The sequence below is a fragment of the Cimex lectularius genome, unplaced genomic scaffold, assembly GCF_000648675.2.
Source record: "Cimex lectularius strain Harlan isolate CLEC.00 unplaced genomic scaffold, Clec_2.1 scaffold102, whole genome shotgun sequence".
NCBI classification, from domain to species: domain Eukaryota; kingdom Metazoa; phylum Arthropoda; class Insecta; order Hemiptera; family Cimicidae; genus Cimex; species Cimex lectularius.
Window position 1 is genome coordinate 225,162 of NW_019394228.1, and position 21,895 is coordinate 247,056.

Here is a 21,895-nt window from a genome sequence, read left to right on the forward strand (position 1 = left end):
GTTTTGAAATACTCAACACAGTTCCCTTTGGTAAACAAATATTGATGGAATATTATAGATATTCAACTAACCTTGATAGTTAATTAAAAAAAATACTTATCTATATATCAAAACTATTTATATAAAGAATGCGTAATTAAGTATCGCTGATTCTGTCTCATCTGAATCATAATTGAATGGAAGGGGGGATAATTTTACATTTTTAGAGATCAATATTTTTATTTTACCATCTTATAACGATTTTGGGTGGTTAAAAGTGAACATTCCTAAAACTTTTTAGCGTTTCTTGCCCCTTTTGCATTTTTAACTATTAATTCCATTTAAACCAGTGATGACAATCAGAAATGATACACAACTACGATTGAGCATGAAATCCATAGGTCGTTACACCCATCAAATATCTGTTTTTTTTTTCCTCAATAACAACTTGGATGTGTTTAAAGAAAACGTGTTTAACACTAGCATTTTCGTCCCTTTTCGCATTTTTTAATTACTCATTTAATTTAAACAAGCGATTAATTAATTAGAAATTATGCCAAAACTGCAACGATTGAGCAATGCAGAGGTCGTTATATCCATCAATTTTTTTTCTTAATAACTGGGGTGTGTTTAAAGTAAACGTGGCAGAAACTCTTTTGCGTTTTCCGCTGTTTTCCAATTTCTTTAATTAGTCATTTAATTCAAGCGACCGATAAAACAATCAGAAATGACGCAAAAATTAAGATTGTGCACTTAATCCATAGGTCGTTATACCCATCAAATAATGTTTTTCTTTATTTTGTTTATTCTTAATAACAAATTGACCATGTTTGAAGTAAACGCGAGAAAACCTTTTTTTGACGTTTTCTACCCGTTTTGCCTTTTTTTTAGTTAACCATTTAATTTATGCCATGGATAAAATAAAGAGAAATTATGCAAAACCTATAGTGTCTGAGATGTTATACACAACCAATAATAATGTTTTATTTATTTGTATATTCTTAATAACAAATTGAGCGTGTTTAAAGTGAACATCGGAAAACCTTTTTAACGTTTTCTAACCTTTTCGCATTTTTTAAATTAACCATTTAATTTATGCCAGGGATAAAATAAAGACAAATGATGCAAAAACTATAGCGACTGAGATGTTATACACATCCAATAATGTTTTTTTAAATTTTGTTTATTCTTAATAACAAATTGACCGTGTTTGAACTAAACGCGAGAAAACCTTTTTTGACGTTTTCTACCCGTTTTGCCTTTTTTTTAGTTAACCATTTAATTTATGCCAGGGATAAAATAAAGAGAAATTATGCAAAAACTATAGTGTCTGAGATGTTATACACAACCAATAATAATGTTTTATTTATTTGTATATTCTTAATAACAAATTGAGCGTGTTTAAAGTGAACATCGGAAAACCTTTTTAGCGTTTTCTAACCTTTTCGCATTTTTTAAATTAACCATTTAATTTAAACCAGAAATAAAATAAAAAGACATGATGAATAAAAACTATAACAATTGAGCATTAAATCCGTAGGTCTTATACCCATAAAATGTTAATGTTTTTATTTATTTTCTTTATAACAAATTGTGTTAAAAGTAAACGTACCCAAACCTTTTTAGCATTTCCTACTCTTTTTACAGACTTATACATTTTAAAAAGGATTACCTTTTTTTGTATGAGTTAACACGAATGTAATGTGTGATCAGAATGAATCTAACTCTACAGTATGGGCCATCATAGGCCCGTGCATTGGTCACCAAAATGGGGCCAGCATGGTCACTATGGCCTATAGTTGGTTACTTTTCCTTTGCCGTGATGGCTAGCGATGTCGTGAAAATCGCTGCTGCTACTTTGTGCTTGGCTAGGAAGTATAAGATGGGATTGGTGTACTTGAACGAATTATGGAGTTAATTTTAAGGCCTAAACAAAGGATTTTGTCTAGGGAGCAAGCCTAAACTCGACAGTCGCGTGCTGGGAGCAGGGCAGCCTCCACGTGCAGGTCAGGTAGACTTTAAGTTTCGTAGTATTTTTTATTATGCCATAAAGTCAAAATTTTGAAAACGGGCACTGTTTTTGAACGCTTTGGATGAACTAGCTTATCGGCTGATGGCGAAATTGTCTGTGCCAGACAAACCGGAAGAGAAGTCTTATGAAGAATTGGCTAAGCGGTTCGATAAACATTCTGTCGAGTCGACCTTCACTGCTCATTTTAAATTCCATCATGCAGCCAAAGAGCCTCAAGAAATCTTAAATGAGTGGTTGGCCAGGCTTAGGGAATGAATCATGACCCAAATAATTGCAGATACAAAAGTTCCTCTTGTAGACAGTGGGACCACTTAGAAAGGGTTTGCCGCAGTAATCCAGTAAAACATGAAAATGTAGACCAGACAGAAAAGCAGTCCTTATTCCCTAAAAAGATAACAAGCTGGAAGGAACCCATTTTGTGAGAGAGGAGTCAGGTCAGATAGCGAGGAAAATTTATTTAATATAAATTTATTTCATGTCTAACCTCGAAGTCAGGATATATAGTGGAAATGTAGCTAGAGGACATCGAGGTTGTGTTCGATCTTGATACGGGATGTTATAGCACAATAATACCACACTCATTGTATTTAGAGAAATTGCCACATGCTCATTTGGCTCCATCCACAAAGACGTGCGTCGCATTAAAAAAAAATAATAATTTAAAAAAAACTTCATCCAAGGTCACTTAAAAATTGGAGTAAATTATAAATGAAAGTGCTACTCGAATATGGTATGCAGTGGTGGAGTCTGAGGGCCTTCATTATTGGGACAGTAGTGGTTTGAGAAACAAGGGTTCCAAATTGTGGATGGTTCAGCCCAAGCATTTTTTTTCAGAATGATATCGATTAACTGTGTGGAAAGCTGGGCCTCATTGTACCCAAAAGTTTTTAATCCTAGGCTTGGAACAGTTAACAAGGGACAAATAAAGTTGGAGTTGGTTCCTGATGTACCAAACATTTTCTAAAAGCTTGCCCTATCCATTGCAGGACAAAGTTAATGAGTTAATGGTGGAATAGACCAATTGGCCAAGAAAAGAATTATACAGCCCATTGAACCTTTTGCGGGGAGGTATTTTTTGGTAATGGCAGACACCCAATCTAAATGTTGGAAGCCTTCGAAACAAAATCTATGACAGCCACAATCACAATAAAACTGCTGCTCCAACAGTTAGCTAGATTCAGGCTGCCCAAAGTCCGATGTCAAATAACTACTCGTTGTTTCAGTCAGAAAAGTTCCGGAGCTTCCTCAGGAGGAACAGAGTTAACTTCAAGAGTGGAGCACCTCCCCTAAGACCAATGGGTTGAGGCTTTGCTGGACTTTTGAAATACACCTCATATGACTACAGGTGTCTCCTGCAGAAGCCTCAATGGTCGACTATTAATGTTTAGATTGGAACTTTTACGTCCTATCATGGGAGACAAAGTGGAGGAGAAACATAGGAAACAACTGGGCATTATGAAGATGTCAGTACAGAATTAGAAACAATTAAAATTAATGAGGTAGTCTGGGTTAAGAATTACCAAAAAAAAAAAAAAAAAATGAGGAGAACTGAGTGAAAGGAACCATCACATGTAAAGTTGTACCGAGGATGCTACTTGTGTTTGTGCCACACCTTAATCATACGTGGACAAGGCATTTAGACCTAGAGGTATTTCGGAACACGCATGGAACACTGGAAACCTCAGATAAAATAACTCCGAAACAAGAGACAGTCTGAGTGCATGTATTTATTAGCGTGAAGGGTGAGGGTGAAATATAAAGTCATCATCACCCCTCGAACGATGAGAGCGTAAGAGTGTGTGTTCAGGGTCGATGGCGGAATATTTATAAAATTACACCATCGACCCCAATCTAGAGGTCGGTGGAGGAATATCAAGTACTCCACCGACCAAACGGAATGAGTGTACTACATGGATGTATTTATGTGTCTGAATGTATTTATTTGTATGAATGTAGTGTTTGAAAGGGTAAATAGAATATAGACATAGTTGGGGGCTGAAATGACCTAGATGTCGGAAGCCCCAGTCAAAAAAAAAAAAAAAAAAAAAAAAAAGTTCGACAGGGAACATGGAAGCTTCTGTATACTCACTAGAGAATGATGAAGCTAGTTGGCTAAGCGATTGATTGTGGACTTGAGATTTCTTTAAACCTGTGCTAAAATAATAAGAAATTATAAAAACTATGATTGTGCAATTAATCCATAGGTTGCTACCCACCAATTTTTTTTTTAATATGTTTATTCTTCTTCCGGATCAGTGGTGACTAAAGACCTTTTTTCCATTGCGACCAAAAGGCACTATTGTGGAATCGACCCTTGTTTATTCACCCCCCCCCTATTTGCTTGTTTCTTTGGTGTGTGCCTTTCCGAAGAGGCGGGGAATGCTTTGCAGTCACATAGAACATGTTCCGACCTCTCTGTTTCATGGCATATGGCATAGTTAGCAGGTTTCTGTCTCAGTCCCCCCCCCCCGGAGGTTGTAATTAATTGGGCAATGACTAGTAGAAAAGCCTATTTTCCTTAATTTTTGTTTTTGTAGTTGAGATGTCAAACGTCTTGGATTATTTTGCACCTGGTGAATTTATCCAGTGTTTAGAAGATAGTTAAATAAAAAAAAAAATTAACCAGTTTTGTGACATTTTATACTGATGTATGTTCGATTTCAGGGAGCGATAGTCCGACGTTTTTAAACCAGTCTGGCCATGGAATGTTTGGGACAAGTGAGGACAGGCAGCTGTCTTGTTCAAATGAGATATCCGCCCCTTACGAAGTCCCGCAGTTCCCTATTGAACAGATCGAGAGCAAGCTTGCTCGCCAAAGAGAACTTACCTCCAGGTAAAAGTAAAATATTTATGAATAATTTTTATATACTGACGCTATTTCTGTTTTAGAGTTACGAAAGATTTCGTAGGAAAGCGAAGCAATTATGAGCCATCGGTTGTCGGCTCGGTTACTGATGCAGAGGGAGACAAAGCCTTCAACATCGACGAACATGATTTCGTTCCCCACTTCCAAAGGGTTTCCATCAGTGGAGAAGACACAAGTGGAGTTAGTTTCATTTCAATCACTTACTGAAATAAAATTTACATCTTTGAACGTATTTCAAACACTTTCCTAATATATATAAAGTGGAAGGTTTATGGGCCGACAAACAGCTGAGGTCATCGCCGGCCCTCTGTGTGTTTTCCTTCTTTTTCTTTTCTTTCACGCATATTTTGTTTTAAACTGCAGCCATTTGAGCATCTCAATCTGGTTACTTACTCTCTGCTTTTACTTGTATATTACGTCGTTATTTTAAAATGCTAGCCTCTTGTTAGTACCTCAGGTTGTCAATTTAAAAATAGATACACAACATACAATATATAACATATATATCGCTACAAACATAGAAGTCTGGTCACATTCCCTCCCCCAGAGTACTCGATATTCCTCGGGGCGGGGCCGAACCCACTCCATTCGCGCTAATAACTTACTTTTGCCCCCCAGACATCACACTCTCACCCCAGAGTACTCGATATTCATCGGGTCGGGGTAAATAACCCCTTCCTTTCACGCAAATAAATTACATTCATCCTAATGTATTAACATAAACACCACACAAAAACTTCAGACACAACACAAACACACATAAACTATATACATTTGAAGATCCCTATAGCCCTGAGGTACCGGTACAGCGATTTGTGCCCGTACTTTCCTAATAATTATTCACATAACATTGCCAATCTTATTGAATATAAGCAATTTAAAATAATTAATTAAGTATAATAAAAATTAAAGAATACGATTTCATAAATGCCCAATAGGTCACCTGGAAAAATCTGTCAATGTTATTATTATTTTCCTGTTAGCTTATTTTTGAAGTGTTTGGTTCTTTTAATTTACCAAACTGATGAAAATTGCACAAATTAATTAGTACTGTAGGTTAGTAGTAGTCAGCCTCTTTAGGACTTTGCACCCTGCAACCAATATTCGTCTAATGTGCAAAATTATTACTGTAATTAATTTAGTACTTTTTAAAGTATTTTCAATATTATCTATGCTAATGCATTACCCATACAAACAAGGATTGAAAGCTGTGGCAGCTTGGCAGCCAGGCCATGGGAGATTACAGTGGTAAACTTAAGATTAACACTAAAATTTTATAACATGGTAAAAATGGATTGAAGATACGAATTTTTTTGAGATACGAATAAAATAAATTATGTGCCAGTTTTTCTTTTGCAATTTGGATGTTGGCGCATTTTAGTAAGGTTAAATAAGTTTGTCGTTTTATATGAAGGATGTAAGAGAGCCTAAAGCTGAAATATTTTTTATGCCTGTCCGTATAATTTGCATTTTTGTGGGGCTATTCTGCAGTTAAGGGCACTGCGGTCTGTGAACAATAGTTTCCAATCCACCCTTTCTACGGCACACTAGGATGACATGGTCCAGTTCAGTACATAATGTTTTATCACATTCACAGTTAGGGTGATTTAAAAAAGCAATTTTGGCCAGATGAAAAAGTAATTGTTTGTGGTTGAATTGCAATCTAAAAATGGTGGTAAAACATTTTCTTGGCATATTCCTGTCATGTGATACAGGAGGGCTTAATGTCCATCCTTTGGGTGTCGTGGATGAGGGATAAAATCACTTTACAATACTTTCCCTCTTTTATTTGCAATTAAAAATCTATGAGTTATGTTGGGATTCGAACCCAGGACTGCTAGCATGGCAATACGAATTGGATCTTCTTGGCCTATTTATTTGTTTGCAGCAGGACTTCCGTTGGCCATAATCTTGTTGCCATTTCTTTCACATATATATTTCACAGTTACAACAAATTTATGTGGCATCCCATTTATCGTTGCTTTCTTTCATGAGTTTTTATTCTTCTGATGGGTCGTGATAAAAATAATGTGTACGTCTGTTTTTAAAATCAAAGATTTCAGTTGCTAAGGGATATTTTTTCCTTGATGGATGTTTACCGTTCAGTTGGGTCTGCATGATTTAACATTGAAGATGGAGAAATTAACTTTACAGAACACACAGAGAAATCTCAAATTCATCATGCACTAATACCATTTCCTTGTAAATATTTCTTTATTTAATTAAAATGCATCAATTTTTTTACAAATCATGTTTTTAAACCTATCTTAATCTCAAAAACTTGAACTAAATTTAATTTTTAAACGCAAGCATCTGTTTATTTTATTTTCTAGTTCATGTTTTTCTATTAAGTGTGCTGTTAGGGAAATCACAATGCTATGATTACAAGATTTGAAATTATTGAGTGTTGCTCATTTTCATTTATTGTCAATAATTCTAGGTGCCGTTGGATGATTTGCACCGTGCTTCCAAGATGTTAATCGAAGCCTTGTACATAAGAGAACGCTACATGGCAATGTCTTTCCAGTCGTTTCCACTCTTAACATCTCGCTTTCTCAGAACGATTGACAAAAAGGCTCCAAACACTTGCTATACACATGAAGACAAAAAAACAATTGCAGGTTTGAACACGATTTGGAATTGTTTTGTCATTGGCGTCGTTTAGTGTTGAACAAAACCATAAAATCCTTTTTAATATTCATGCAATATTAAATTGTACGTCTTTTCCAGATCATCCAGTTCATGCCCCGCAAAGTGTCGGAGATCCGTGGGAATGCGATTTCCCCCCAGCAACTAATTATATAATTAAACCTAAATCGGGTGTATTTCAAGTTTACAAAGACCAGGAATCTTTAGAAAAGGGCGAAGCCTTAGACTACAAATATCCAAATTTAGCTACATTTGTGACTGACATGAACAAGCTTTGTGTCATGATTGCTGATGGACCACTGTGAGTAAAAGAAAAATTATTTTTTATATAAAACAAAATTTTACAATAAACTCACTAATTTCGTGGTCCGCTTGACCAATTAATTTATTACAATTAACAAAGGTTTTTACTTGAGATAAAAAGTCAATGCACGAGCGGGATTCGAACCCACGATCTTCGACTTGATACGCCGCTGCTCTCCCACTTGAGCTATCATAACCTTGATCCACTCGAACACTAACTTCCCATCTCAACCCCACCTTTTGAGTTTTCCCTCCTTTTTGCCATTTTTCAAATGTCGTGTAATCGGATTGGATTCTCGACGACAAATGAAATTGCCACGGAGAGCTTTAGTGAAGTATAATTCATTTTAATTCATTAAATTCACTAATTTCGTGGTCTGCTTGACCAATTAATACATTACAATTAATTAAGGTTTTTAGTTGAGATGAAAAAAAGTTAATGGCACGAGCGGGATTCGAACCCACGATCTTTGGCTTGATACGCCGCTGCTCTACCACTTGAGCTATCGTGACCTCGATCCACTTGGACATCAACTTCCTATCTCAACCCCACCTTATGAGTTTCCCCTCCGTTTTGCCATTTTTCAAATGTCGTGTAATCGCATTGGATTCTCGACGACAAATGAAATGGCCACGGAGAGCTTTAGTGAAGTATACTTCAATTTAATTAACTAAATTCACTAATTTCGTGGCCACCCAAGCCGAAGATCGTGGGTTCGAATCCCGCTCGTGCCATTGATTTTTTTATCTCAACTAAAAACCTTAATTAATTGTAATTTTACAATAAATGTAAAGAGTTTCAAAAATTAAAAGTACTCTATGAAAGTCTATAAAGTAGACGAATGAAATGTTATATTTTTATACTGTTTTTTATATACGTTGTTTGTCTATTTTCAGAAAATCATTTTGCTATAGACGGTTGAGCTATTTGTCTTCCAAGTTTCAGCTACATGTACTTTTGAATGAACTTCGTGAGCTTGCATCACAAAAAGCTGTACCTCATCGAGATTTTTATAATATAAGAAAGGTAAAGCAACTGTTAATAAATAACTCTGGTTTTTATAATTAGATAATGTTAAGAATGACAATTTTAAGTAAATTTATTGTCGATAATTTGTAGTAATGAAATTAATTTTTTGTGCATATCTCTCTCTTTCCCTTTCTATGGAAATAATCCGTGCCTAAACCCCAAACTTTCTAGTCACATATCCCTAAATGTGATATGTCAGACTTCCGGTGATATCTGAAATCTAAAGATTCCTCACCAATTCAGCTTCTGTTCTTGTCACTTCACGTCATTCAGTTGTAGATGCGGTATGCTTAATAGACTGACATGGAATTCCCACACTAGACTAAAATGACAAGAACTGAGTATAAGATTTGGTTGACTAAGAAGACTGCTAGAACCAGTCATGACTGAAAAATCCATAATTTTTTTGGACATAGGATGCAGAACTGAGGGGTATGACGAAGTCATCCAATATCAAACCCATCCAATCATTTGATTCAGAAGTCCCAAGAAAAATCCTACAAGCTTGCTGCTACATCACCATCCATAATGACCTCAACATTCCCTTTCTTTCAAGACTTCAAGACTACATCATTCGGTCACAAATTACGTATTTCAATATCTACAATCACCTTGGGTAGCTGCCAAATACAATTTCAACGTAGCAATCAAGGGATTTTTTTAAAGTTAGAGAATATTAAATATTCGTCTTTTGCACCCCTGAAAACTCCTACTTACAATTTTTTGAAAAATAAAAAGAAGAAATTCAAAATTTTTGCCTTGCTTCTGATTTTTATTCAAAATCACCAAAAAGTTGATAACTTTTAAATGACTCTGTTGATCTACCAGAATCTGTACAGAGGTTAAGAACAACCCACATAAACTATACATAATGGCTCAAATCTTACCTCCTGAAATAAATTAGGACCGGAGAAATAAAATGTTTTAGTTTTTGTCCTTTTTCTCTCGTTTATAATGACAAGATATTAAGATGTTGTTGACATAGCATGAAAGAAAAAATATTCGGATTTCAAAAAATAGTATAAACTTTAAAATTTTGGAGGAAATGGAGAAAAGTTATGAATTTTTAAAAAGGACACTGTACATCATAAAAAAATTAATTAAAAAATCGCATGACGAATCGAAACAAAAATGTATGTTTTGTTTATTGTGATGAAAAGTTGTATTTTAGTGTTAAAGGGTGTTTAAATAATATATGCACAACAAAGGTAGAAAAGCACATTTTAAAAAATATGTTTAAACTAGTTAAAATATTTTTTCCTTTTCTCCTAGGGCCCTTTGGTAAGAATGGTTGAACATATGCCAATTATTTTTTGATCTAGTATCACTAAAAAAGTTTCATTAAAATCTATGATCCTTCATATGTATTCACCAGCCTTGTTAGTTTTTGGAATAGAGTAAAAGTGGAAATGCTTGAAAATCCCCAAATGAGTTAATTATTTATGTTGTAATATCAGAGTTATTTTGGCTTTAAGCGATTGACATCAATTATCAAGAGTACTGCGCGGGCCAAGTGGTTGGGGCATCGTACCACCATGTATTGCTATGGGTTCAAATCCAAGCAAAGTCCAAGTCTTTTTGATAGAAAATAATATGAAAAAAAATATTGTTGTTTGAGCCCTTATCCCGACTACCCAAATCTGTATGCAATTGTTTCACACACAATCTTACAAACGGCCATATTATTTATAGTTTTGAAAAACATTAATGATGTTGAGAGTTAGTTAACTTTCTCTAATCATGAAGACATAAAAATTATCACATGTAAAATTTATTTCTGCAACTCCTAATTATTTTTTATTTTTAGGTGGATACCCATATACATGCAGCGTCTTGCATGAATCAGAAACATTTACTGCGGTTCATCAAGAAAACTCTGAAAAACCATTTGGATGAAGTGGTTACGCAAACAAAAGATGAGAAAATGACGCTGAAAGAAGTTTTCCAATCGATGAATTTGACATCATATGACCTGACTGTAGACATGCTAGACGTACACGCAGTAAGTTAAATGGAATATAAAGCTTATCCAGATAAGTAAATTTATACCGAAAATCTATAAAAAAAATTTGAATGAACATAACAAAATCAATTTGAAATATTTTCTATCGAATATTGTTTACGATGAGGACGTTTTGTATTCCCAAATCACTGTAGTCTTTTGACTTTTTGTACTCTTCCTAGTTCATTAGTTAAGTTCAATTGACTCCGTCCTACATTTAAGAAGTTGTAGGCCAATATTTTTTCAGGTCTTCTTCATACCCTTAGGTTATGTCTTCATTTTTCATTGAGCGGATTTCATTAGTATACCTGGCTGTTTCTTCCTTTGCATTGCATAACATACAAATTATGTATGTAAAAAAAAACTACAATACCCATTACTACATGATGTTAAATCCATGTTGTTAAATAAACAATTATATACTTCACCATCACATATTTCAAATTAATAGTTTTTTAATTTCAAAGTAACTCTTTTTAATTTCAAGTTAACTTTTTTTAACTTCAAATTAACCCTTTTTAATTTCAAATTTACCTTTACTAACTTCAAATTAACCCTTCTTAATTCCAATTAATTTTATTTAAATTTACACTTTTGAGTACCACTATTAAACACTCAATAATGAGGATTGAGACGCTAATAAACCTGTTTAAGAAATGTATGTGCTTGAGAGTCAACCCTGTCTACACCAAGACTTGTGAAATTAGGGTTAATTAATAAATTAACACAGTATACTTATGAGTATGTCTTATTATAATTGTGCTGCATTAACCTTTTTAATTTCAAAGTAACCTTTTTAACTTAAAATTAACCTTTTAATTTCAAATTATCCACTTTTAATAATGAATTAACGCTCTTAAACTTCAAATTCACCATTTCTTTAAATCATTAAACCAACTTAGGATATGGTATGAAAATAAGCATGTAAAATAAAATCTCTGTGTATTTGCAATTTTTTTGTATATAAAATAATTGGGCTTTTAGATGACTATAAAAACTGATAAAAAAACATATACATATAAAAATAAAGGCTAAGACAAAGAAATTGAAAAACTAATTTTAATAACGAATCATTAGCAGTAAGAATGTAGCTTTCTCTCTCAAATTAACTTAAAAAATCAAAATGTTCCTTTTTAATTTCAAGTTAATCTTTTTAATTGCAAATTAATCCTTTTTAATTTCAAATTAATAGTTTTTTTAATTTCAAAGTAACTCTTTTTAATTTCAAATTAACTTTTTTTAACTTCAAATTAGCCCTTTTTAATTTCAAATTTACCTTTACTATCTTCAAATTAACTTTTCCTAACATCAAAGTAACCCTTTTTACTTCAAATTAACCCTTTTAAATTTCAAAGTAACTTTTTCTTAGAAGGATTAAACACACTTAGGTTATAATATGAAAATATGTATGTAAAGTAAAACCTCTATCTATTGGAAAATTTTCTTTCATATGTAAAATAACTGGGTTTTTAAACGACCTTATACAAATTTACTAAAAAAAGTATATGTATAAAAAGAAAGGATAAGGCAACATCTGGACAATAAAAAAGAATCATTAGTAGTAGGAATGTAGCTTTTTTCCTCAAATTAACTTGAAAAAAAATGATCCTTTTTAATTTCAAATTAACCTTTCCTAACATCAAAATAACCCTTTTTACTTCAAACTAACCATTTTAAATTAATTACAATTAAAACTTATGTAAAATTAAATATATAAACAAATGATTGTTCTATTAATTCTTGATTTTTAACAAATATACAATAATTGGTTTTTTAAAAACCATGTGAAAAGTTAATAATAAAGTCACTATAAAAACATACGATTCGTCTGTTCATTCTACATTTTAAACAATTTAAAACAATTATTTTTTATATGAAACGTTTATACTTTTAAAAACCTTGAATCAAAGAAGAACCATTTGTTTTTATATTTAATTTTATGTAATCTAATTCCAATTTTTAATTAATATTCAGGTGTGTATTTTAGATAAGAATTTTCAAATTAAAAGAAGAACCCTTTATTTTTATATAACTTTTAATTTTAATTGTAATTAATTTTCACATGGTCATCTATTAGCAATATTGATTTTCAGTGTATTTGTTTTTTTCTATAATAGGACAGAAATACCTTTCATCGTTTTGACAAATTCAACGCCAAATACAATCCAATAGGCGAGAGTCGTTTACGAGAGGTGTTCCTTAAAACTGACAATTATCTAAACGGAAAGTATTTTGCAAGGATAATTAAAGTAAGATATCAAAATTTCTACCTCAAACTGCCAAATGCACAACAAAATGTATTTTACAGTTAATCAATTATAGGAGGTCGCTTCAGATTTGGAGGAAAGCAAATATCAAAATGCAGAACTTCGTTTATCTATCTATGGGAAGAACATAAACGAATGGGACAAATTAGCTACTTGGGCCATTACATATAATGTATACAGCGATAACGTTAGATGGTTAATTCAAATTCCACGTTTGTTGTAAGTAATTTTCAACAACAACAAACTTCAATTTTATTTTGTTGTATGCTTAGTATAATGATATAATTTAAAATTCCCTAGTTTATTAGAAAATAATTATCTTTACCTTTAAGTTTATTGATTGAATTTTTCATTATTCTATTATTATGTGCGATTAATGTGTAATTGTTATTTTTATAGCGATATCTTTAAATCAAACAAGTTAATGACAAATTTTCAAGAATTTCTCGATAACATATTCAAACCGTTGTTTGAAGTGACAAACGACCCTCACAGTCATCCTAATCTGCACAGGTTTTTGCAATATGTAAGTTGACTTTTTGTAAATTTTTTTTAAATATTTTTTTTTGTTTGGTTATTATTATAATTTGCAGGTTATTGGTTTTGATTCTGTCGATGATGAAAGCAAACCAGAAAATCCGCTTTTTGATAAAGATGTCTCAACTCCAGAACAATGGAGTGACATTGAGAATCCTCCGTATGGCTATTACCAGTACTACACATTTGCAAACCTGACAGTTCTAAATAACTTCAGAAAGTAAGTAGTTTTTCACTAGTTCAAGTTTTATTATTATTCATTTATATTTTGCTTAAATAAACTCATACACATATTTAATCACAACTGATCTTGTATAAGGCTTGAATCTAGGAGCCTGCCTTCGTACCTTGACTGGCCCTGATACCATCGGCATACACTTTCAGCTATTTGGTCATGCAAGTAGAGGTTGAACAGTAGTGAAGATCAGGACCGATCCTTGAAGAGATTCCACCTTTATATTTTTGCAATACAACTTACTATTAACATCTGAAGTACTATGGGACCCCCTGTATACCTAACCCTCATCCAAAATGAGACTTTTAGTATCCTTAGGGTATAAATAATAATAATAATGATAATAAATCTTTATTTGCAACAATATAAATTTATAACAAAAATAATATTTTGGTACATCTCTGCCTGCTGTCAAAAAGCAAAGCTTGTACTAGACAGCATGAGTTTTTTTGTAGATCTTCAAAGAAATAAACAGAATATATATTTACAAAAGCATAATGAAAAATGAAAAACAAACAAATAAACAAAAATAATAAAGAATAAAGGTGTAGTATGAACAAAACCAACCAAATTAAATGTTAACTTTAAAATATCTTAACTACAATTTAAAATTTTTGAAATGATAAATTGTTTGCATTCTTTGTAGTTTTTGAAATTTTGAATAATGATCCTCTTGTTATATATTTTAAAATAAAATTGCCATATTTAACATATTTAATGAAAAATTTATAATATTACCTAGGTTTTACATTGTAAAAATGTGAGTGTATATAATAAGACCAATTGTCTTGTGTTATATTCACTGATGTGTGATTAATTTACAAGATGATTGATAACTAACTAAATGAACAAAAGTATTGATCTTTTCTAGTTTCCTCAACTACAAACTTAAAATTCTTTCAAAAAAGTTAGTTGTCCCAGGGACTGGTAGGAGGGTGAGGATTCACATGGGACTACTGGCGATTTATGTATTAAAATAAACGTGTGTGGTGATTAGTAACCGTTAATCGATAATTATTCAGAAATCGTGAGATGCGGTCTGGTGTGATGTAGATTTCAGAAAAACATTTTCTTTATCGTGCCAACGTTTAGATCCTTATAGAGATCATCTTCAGGGCCTGGGATTTGCAAACATTGTTTACATTTAACAAATACATTTTGGATGTGGAAAAATGAATTTATACAATGCAAAATATATTATTTATTTTCAATCAAAGTATTTCTACTCACTCAAAGTGTTTGTCTTCTGTGTACTTGTGCCATTCTTGCGTGTCGTATCGAGAGTGCCAGTGGGATTTTGCTGTTTTATGTTTATATACGTTGGATTTTGAAGGGGTGGGGAAGGAAGTGGGTATAGAAAAGACATTTACTTAGAAATCGTGAGATGCGGTCTGGTGTGATGTAGGTTTCAGAAAAACATTTTGTTTATCGTGCCAACGTTTCGATCTTTATTGAGATCATCTTCAGGGCCTGGGATTTGCAAACATTGTTTACATTTAACAAATACATTTTGGATGTGGAAAAATGAATTTATACAATGCAAAATATATTATTTATTTTCAATCAAAGTATTTCTACTCACTCAAAGTGTTTGTCTTCTGTGTACTTGTGCCATTCTTGCGTGTCGTATCGAGAGTGCCAGTGGGATTTTGCTGTTTTATGTTTATATACGTTGGATTTTGAAGGGGTGGGGAAGGAAGTCGGTATAGAAAAGACATTTTTGTATAAGGCGTCGGCTTCTTTGAGGTGAAAAGAGCCGACGAAGGGAAAAAATGTGTTGGTAATGGTTCGGCCAGATTATCCTTTCAGGATTATATAGAAAGGGATAAATAGGAAAAGGAAAGCTAAATTGTTGGAAAATTAGACTATGTGAAAAATATTTGATGTGTGGAATGTAATGTGATGATATAGGTATGTTATCTGTATTGAATTTGATTAATGATATTGGCGTAGCTGCGACTGAGTTTACATATATCTGTTCTGTAATTGATGCTGTGTTTATCTCTTTTGATATAAACCATTTCTAATAAATTACGTTTATGTTTGTTTTGTTCTGTATGTAATATTTTTGGATTTTTGAAGTCGAAACATTTCTAAGAAATTACGTTTATGTTTGTTTTGTTCTGTATGTAATATTTTTGGATTTTTGAAGTCGAAATTGTGTTGGTGTTCAAAATGGTGGGTAGCGAGTGCTGTAGGATTTTGCTTGAGTTTTTTGCAATCATAGATATGTTGCTTTACTCTCTTGTCCAGATATTGGGATGTAAGACCGATGTAAGTTACCGGACAATTTAAACAGTTGATCTTGTAGATTACGTCAGATTTATTTGTTTTTGGTGTGGGATCTTTAATTTTGGAAAAACGTGTTTGGATTGTTTTATAATTTTTGAAAGCTATTTTGATTTTATCGGACGAGAGAAATGTGTTTAATAACAAAACAAACATAAACGTAATTTCTTAGAAATGGTTTATATCAACAGAGATAAACACAGCATCAATTACAGAACAGATACATGTAAACTCAGTCGCAGCTACGCCTCATTAATCAAATTCAATATAGATAGCATAAGTATTCTGAAATCGTGAGATGCGGTTTAGTGAGATGTAGCTTTCAGAAAAACATTTTCTTTATCGTGCTACGTTTCGATCTTTATTGAGATCATCTTCAGGGCTCAAAGTGTTGGTCTTCTGTGCAATTGTGCCATTCTTGCGTGTCGTGTTGAGAGTGCCCTCTCGAGTAGCTATCCGTAATTTGGCCGAACCATTACCAACACATTTTTTCCCTTCGTCGGCCCTTTTCACCACAAAGAAGCCGACGCCTTATACAAAAAGTCTTTTCTATACCGACTTCCTTCCCCACCTTTTCAAACTCCACGTATATAAACACAAAATAGCAAAATCTCACTGGCACTCTCAACAGGACACGTAGGAATGGCACAATTACACAGAAGACAAACACTTTGAATGAGTAGAAATACTTTGAATATAAAAAATATATTTTGTATTGTATAAATTCACTTTTCCACATCCTAAATGTATTTGTTAAATGTAAACAATGTTTGTAAATCCCAGGCCCTGAAGATGATCTCAATAAAGATCGAAACGTTGGCACGATAAAGAAAATGTTTTTCTGAAACCTACATCACACCACTCCGCATCTCACGATTTCTGAATAATTAAAGTAAACATTGAAAGATTCCCAAGAAAAACTAGTAATTCATATGTGCTCAGGAAGACTAAGCATTTTTAATTTGTAATGCAATTCTCGGTGCTACAGTTTGTCAAAGGTGTGTTGTAGATCTATGAGTGCCATTACTTGTGCTTTTTTTTAACTTTGACTATTGCATCCATTACGTGGTACATTACGCGTTGCTTGAAATTATAATTGGTATGTTGGATTTCACCAAGCTCTTTCTACGCATTGTAAAAGGCTGTTCTACTTGTTGCTGTTCAAAGATTTAGCCTTTTTCCTTGTTTTAAGAATTTGCCTAAGTATTTCTGGTGTTTTACTTTCCTGTGTACCTCCAGTAACTTGGCAGTTTAGTTGATTCAAATCGGCTATGTGATGACGTTGCCATAGTCTTCTTCGGTTATTATTCTAGATGGGGTTAACTAAACTATACACAAAACGAAATAAAATTTTCTTCTTATACAAATGAAACTACTCAATATACAATAAAAACTATATGTAACACAACCCTTAACAAAAAAGAAGCACTGGGGAAAAGGACTAAATAGAATGAATTGACATGCAAGGTGTTTCCTCTTTGAGCTCCAACATCAGAATACTTCATTTTTAATCCTCTCAGTTTAAACTTGCAATAAACGCAGTAAATTATGGGATATGTTCTGAAAATTTTAAAATATTATTTAAATGATATATGTATAACAATTGCATTATTACATCTTGTAAAATTGGTGTCATTAAAAAGAATTTCACATTTCAGGGAAAAAGGTTTGAACACTTTTGTCCTACGGCCACATTGTGGAGAAGCAGGCCCAATCCAGCATTTAGTATGCGGTTTTATGATGGCAGAAAATATATCTCATGGACTTCTCCTGAGAAAGGTAACAACTGATTTTTGTTTTTAATTATAATTTAATTTTTCCACTATCAATACGATAATGATGTTAATTTTCAAGGTCCCTGTCTTACAATACCTATACTATCTTGCACAAATTGGAATTGCAATGTCTCCACTGAGCAACAATTCACTATTCCTTAACTATCATAGGAATCCATTGCCTGAGTATTTGGCTCGTGGCCTCTGCGTTTCTTTAAGTACTGACGATCCATTACAGTTTCATTTCACTAAGGTATGTTTTTAAAATTTATGATTATTTTTTTTAACAAAGTTCTCTCTCTCTCTCTCTCTCTCTCTCTCTCTCTCTCTCTCTCTCTCTTTCACAGTCTCCCTCACCCACTCTCACTCCCTCTCCCTTTCCCTCCTTCTCACTCCCTTTTCCTCCCTCCTTCACTCCCATTCCCTCTCCCTCACCTTCTCCCTTTCACTTTCCCTCTCACTCACCTCTCCCACTCCCACTCTCCTCCCTCTCCCGCTCCCTCCTTCTCCCTTCCTCTTCCTCCCTCCTTCACTCCCATTCCCTCTCCCTCCTCTCCCTTTCACTTTCCCGCTCACTTACATCCCCCTCTCCATCTCCCACACCCTCTCCCTCTCCCTCCTTCTACCTCTCTCCTTCACTCTCATTTCCTCTCCTTCACCCTCCCCCTTTCACTTTCTTTTCACTCACCTCCCCCTCCCCTTCTCCTTCTCCCTCTCCCTCCCCTTTCCCTAGCACCCACAGCAGAATCATCTGATTTCATTTTCCCGCAAGTTTGAGATAAGTGTCCTCAGACAAATGTTGAATTGAAAGTTGAGAAGACTAAAGCCTTCAATGGATGTCTGAGAATATGTGTACCTTTTAGTCCCTTTTTTTAGACATTTCTTGTGCACAGAGTTCTATTGCATGTATCACACCTTGAAGGTTTCTCTAGGTCAAGATTTGGGCCATCGCCTCCCTCAGTCCATGTTCCATTTTGGATCTATCTTTTGTTACATTTATTTGGAAGGAAAATGTTCTTACTTGTTACATACATAACGTTTCTGACATCTCTCTTACTTTTTTTGATACTTCAAAATTTGAAAATTATTGAAATATGGAATTCTCTGTGTTTCAGGAGCCTTTGATGGAAGAATACAGTATTGCTGCACAAGTTTGGAAATTGAGCTCGTGCGATATGAGTGAACTAGCCCGTAACAGTGTACTAATGAGTGGATTTCCCCATGAGGTCAATATACACAACATATTTAACTTTTTAATATAAAATTAATCATTTATTTAAAGCGTTCAAAAAACTTGACAGTGGTATTGAAATATAAGCATGTAAAGTAAAATTTCTGTGTATTTGCGAATTAAAAAAAAAAATATATATAATCTAATATAATTGCGCTGTTAGAGGATCACATAAAAATTAATTGCAATGTTAGTTAAATGGTATATAAAATCGAATATAAAAATAAATTAAATGGGTTTTTATATAAAATGCCACATGAAAATTAATTACAAATAAAATTAAAAGTTATATATAAACAAATGCTTTTTTTGTTAATTCAAGATTTTTTAAAAATAATTATTTTCTAGACAAATTATTTTATATTTAAAAGGCATTCAAATTAATAAAGCATCTGGTTTTTATATTTAATTTTATGCAACTTTTACTTTTAATTGTAATTAATTTGTTTATGATCTTATTAGAACCCAATTATTTTATATTAAAAAAAAATCACATACATCAATTTTACGTTACATTTCATATCATCTAATTTTTTTTTGATGATTTAAGAAAAGGATTAACTTCAAATTAAAACGTGTCATTTTGAAATACAGAGCTAATATGAAATTAAAATGATTTAATTTGAAATTAAAAAGGGTTCATTTGAAATTTAAAAGGCTCATTTGACATTAAAAGAGTTAATTTGAAATTAAAAAGTTTTAATTTGAAAATCATAGATTTTATTTGTGATCAAAAACAGCTCATTTAAAATTAAAGAGGGTTAATTTGAAATTAAAAATTTTAATTCAAAATTAAAAAAATTTCATTTGAAATTAAAAAGGATTAATTTAAAATTAAAAAAGGTTAATTTGAAATTAAAAAGGGTAATTTTGAAATAAAAAAATGCTACCGTCTTACTTCTAATGGCTCTCTCTTTAAAGGATGATTTTTTTTCATTTCTAGATGAAGCAGTATTGGTTGGGGCCAAACTACACGAAAGAAGGAATCGCTGGAAATGACATAACTCGAACCAATGTACCAGACATTAGAGTAGCCTACAGGACTGAATCTTTGATTGACGAACTTTCAAATATTTTTAAGTTTTAAAGAAACAAATTAATGTGATGAGTAGATAGGAAACCAATATTCAAATCAATATTTGAGTGAACTACATTTGCTGATATTGTGAAAAGGGAAAAAAATAGTTTAGACGTATTTTCTTAACCTTTACAACCTTTAGAAATTCACACAGTTACTTCCCCCATTTAAAAATAATGGAATTGATAACCAATATACCTTTTATGGCATTACTCTTTTTCATGATTACATATATTTTGTATTTTGTCGGATTTAATAAGTTATGTTTTCAATTTTATCAATTTTTACAATTTATGTTGTGAAGCTTTGATATGTGAGAGAAATATTTTTATATCCTTTTATGATCTTTTCATGTTTTTTTTTATTTTATGATTTTATTGGACACAATTTATATTACTTAATGAAATAAAATATTCAATGGCAGATAACGATAATGCTGGCCTGAAGATTTATTTACCCTTTAAAACCAAGCAATTCCAAAACTATTGATGCACGATTGTCAAAAGTGCACAGTAATGTTGCTCTGTACCTTGCCAAGCTTTTGGAAAGATTGTTGGCTAGAATAAACCTATCGTGGTCATCTAGTTCTCTACAAAAAAATTGAAAATATTGATGAAATATTAATTACAACAGAGACAATTTGGGAGAAATGTTGCTGCTTTGCTGAAAACCTGATAAAATAACTTAATAAAAATGAATTATGCTGTAGGCAATCAACGATTGGTTCCACTTTATTCTATGTTTAACATTATAATAGTAGGGTAATCTCAGTTTTGAAAATCCTTGGCCCATCATAGTGCACACCTCATTTATGATTGAGCGACTAGCGAAGTTAGTTATTTTTTATTTTTATATTTTATTTTTTTAAGCAAGAAGCAAACTTGATATTCGTTTTTTTGCATTACAAAAAACCGTGGAATACAAATTTTTGGAAAAATCTAAACATTTGTTTATTCAATTATTTGCCTTACAGCACACAGCAACCTTATTGTCTTAGATTTTTGTCTAAAATTATAAAAATAAAGATAACTTTTAGTTCCTTCTAGCTTTTAGAACTTATAAAATATAACTTATAAAAAAATTGGAACTGGACCTATAAAATAATACATTTGAGGAAAATTCACTAAATTCGTGGTCCACTTGACCAATTAATATATTACAATTAATTAAGGTTTCTAGTTGAGATAAAAAAGTCAATGTCACGAGCGGGATTCGAACCCACGATCTTCGGCTTGATACGCCGCTGCTCTACCACTTGAGCTATCGTGGACCTCGATCCACTTGGACACCAACTTCCCATCTCAACCGCACATTTTGAATTTTCCCTCCTTTTTGCCTTTTTTCAAATGTCGTGTAATCGGATTGGATTCTCGACGACAAATGAAATGGCAAAAAGGACGGAAAATTCAAAATGTGCGGTTGAGGTGGGAAGTCGATCTAGTTCTCTACAAAAAAATTGAAAATATTGATGAAATATTAATTACAACAGAGACAATTTGGGAGAAATGTTGCTGCTTTGCTCACGATAGCTCAAGTGGTAGAGCAGCGGCGTATCAAGCCGAAGATCGTGGGTTCGAATCCCGCTCGTGCCATTGACTTTTTTATCTCAACTAAAAACCTTA

At 32.8% G+C, this 21,895-nt stretch overlaps 1 protein-coding gene across 1 annotated transcript in view; it reads left to right on the forward strand.

The window, feature by feature from the left end:
• Positions 1-20,670, forward strand: part of LOC106664718 (AMP deaminase 2) — a 98,177-nt gene extending 77,507 nt beyond the window's left edge. Inside the window, exons 2-15 of the mRNA XM_014390671.2 lie at positions 4,676-4,844; positions 4,901-5,057; positions 7,318-7,498; positions 7,608-7,827; positions 8,727-8,856; positions 10,667-10,861; positions 12,979-13,110; positions 13,184-13,347; positions 13,528-13,654; positions 13,722-13,885; positions 17,848-17,968; positions 18,044-18,217; positions 19,080-19,190; positions 20,139-20,670. Of these exons, the coding sequence (XP_014246157.1) occupies positions 4,676-4,844; positions 4,901-5,057; positions 7,318-7,498; positions 7,608-7,827; positions 8,727-8,856; positions 10,667-10,861; positions 12,979-13,110; positions 13,184-13,347; positions 13,528-13,654; positions 13,722-13,885; positions 17,848-17,968; positions 18,044-18,217; positions 19,080-19,190; positions 20,139-20,282 (2,189 nt within the window). The 3' untranslated portion in view covers positions 20,283-20,670. The remainder of the gene's footprint in view (positions 1-4,675; positions 4,845-4,900; positions 5,058-7,317; positions 7,499-7,607; positions 7,828-8,726; positions 8,857-10,666; positions 10,862-12,978; positions 13,111-13,183; positions 13,348-13,527; positions 13,655-13,721; positions 13,886-17,847; positions 17,969-18,043; positions 18,218-19,079; positions 19,191-20,138) is intronic.
• Positions 20,671-21,895: the final 1,225 nt, after the last annotated feature.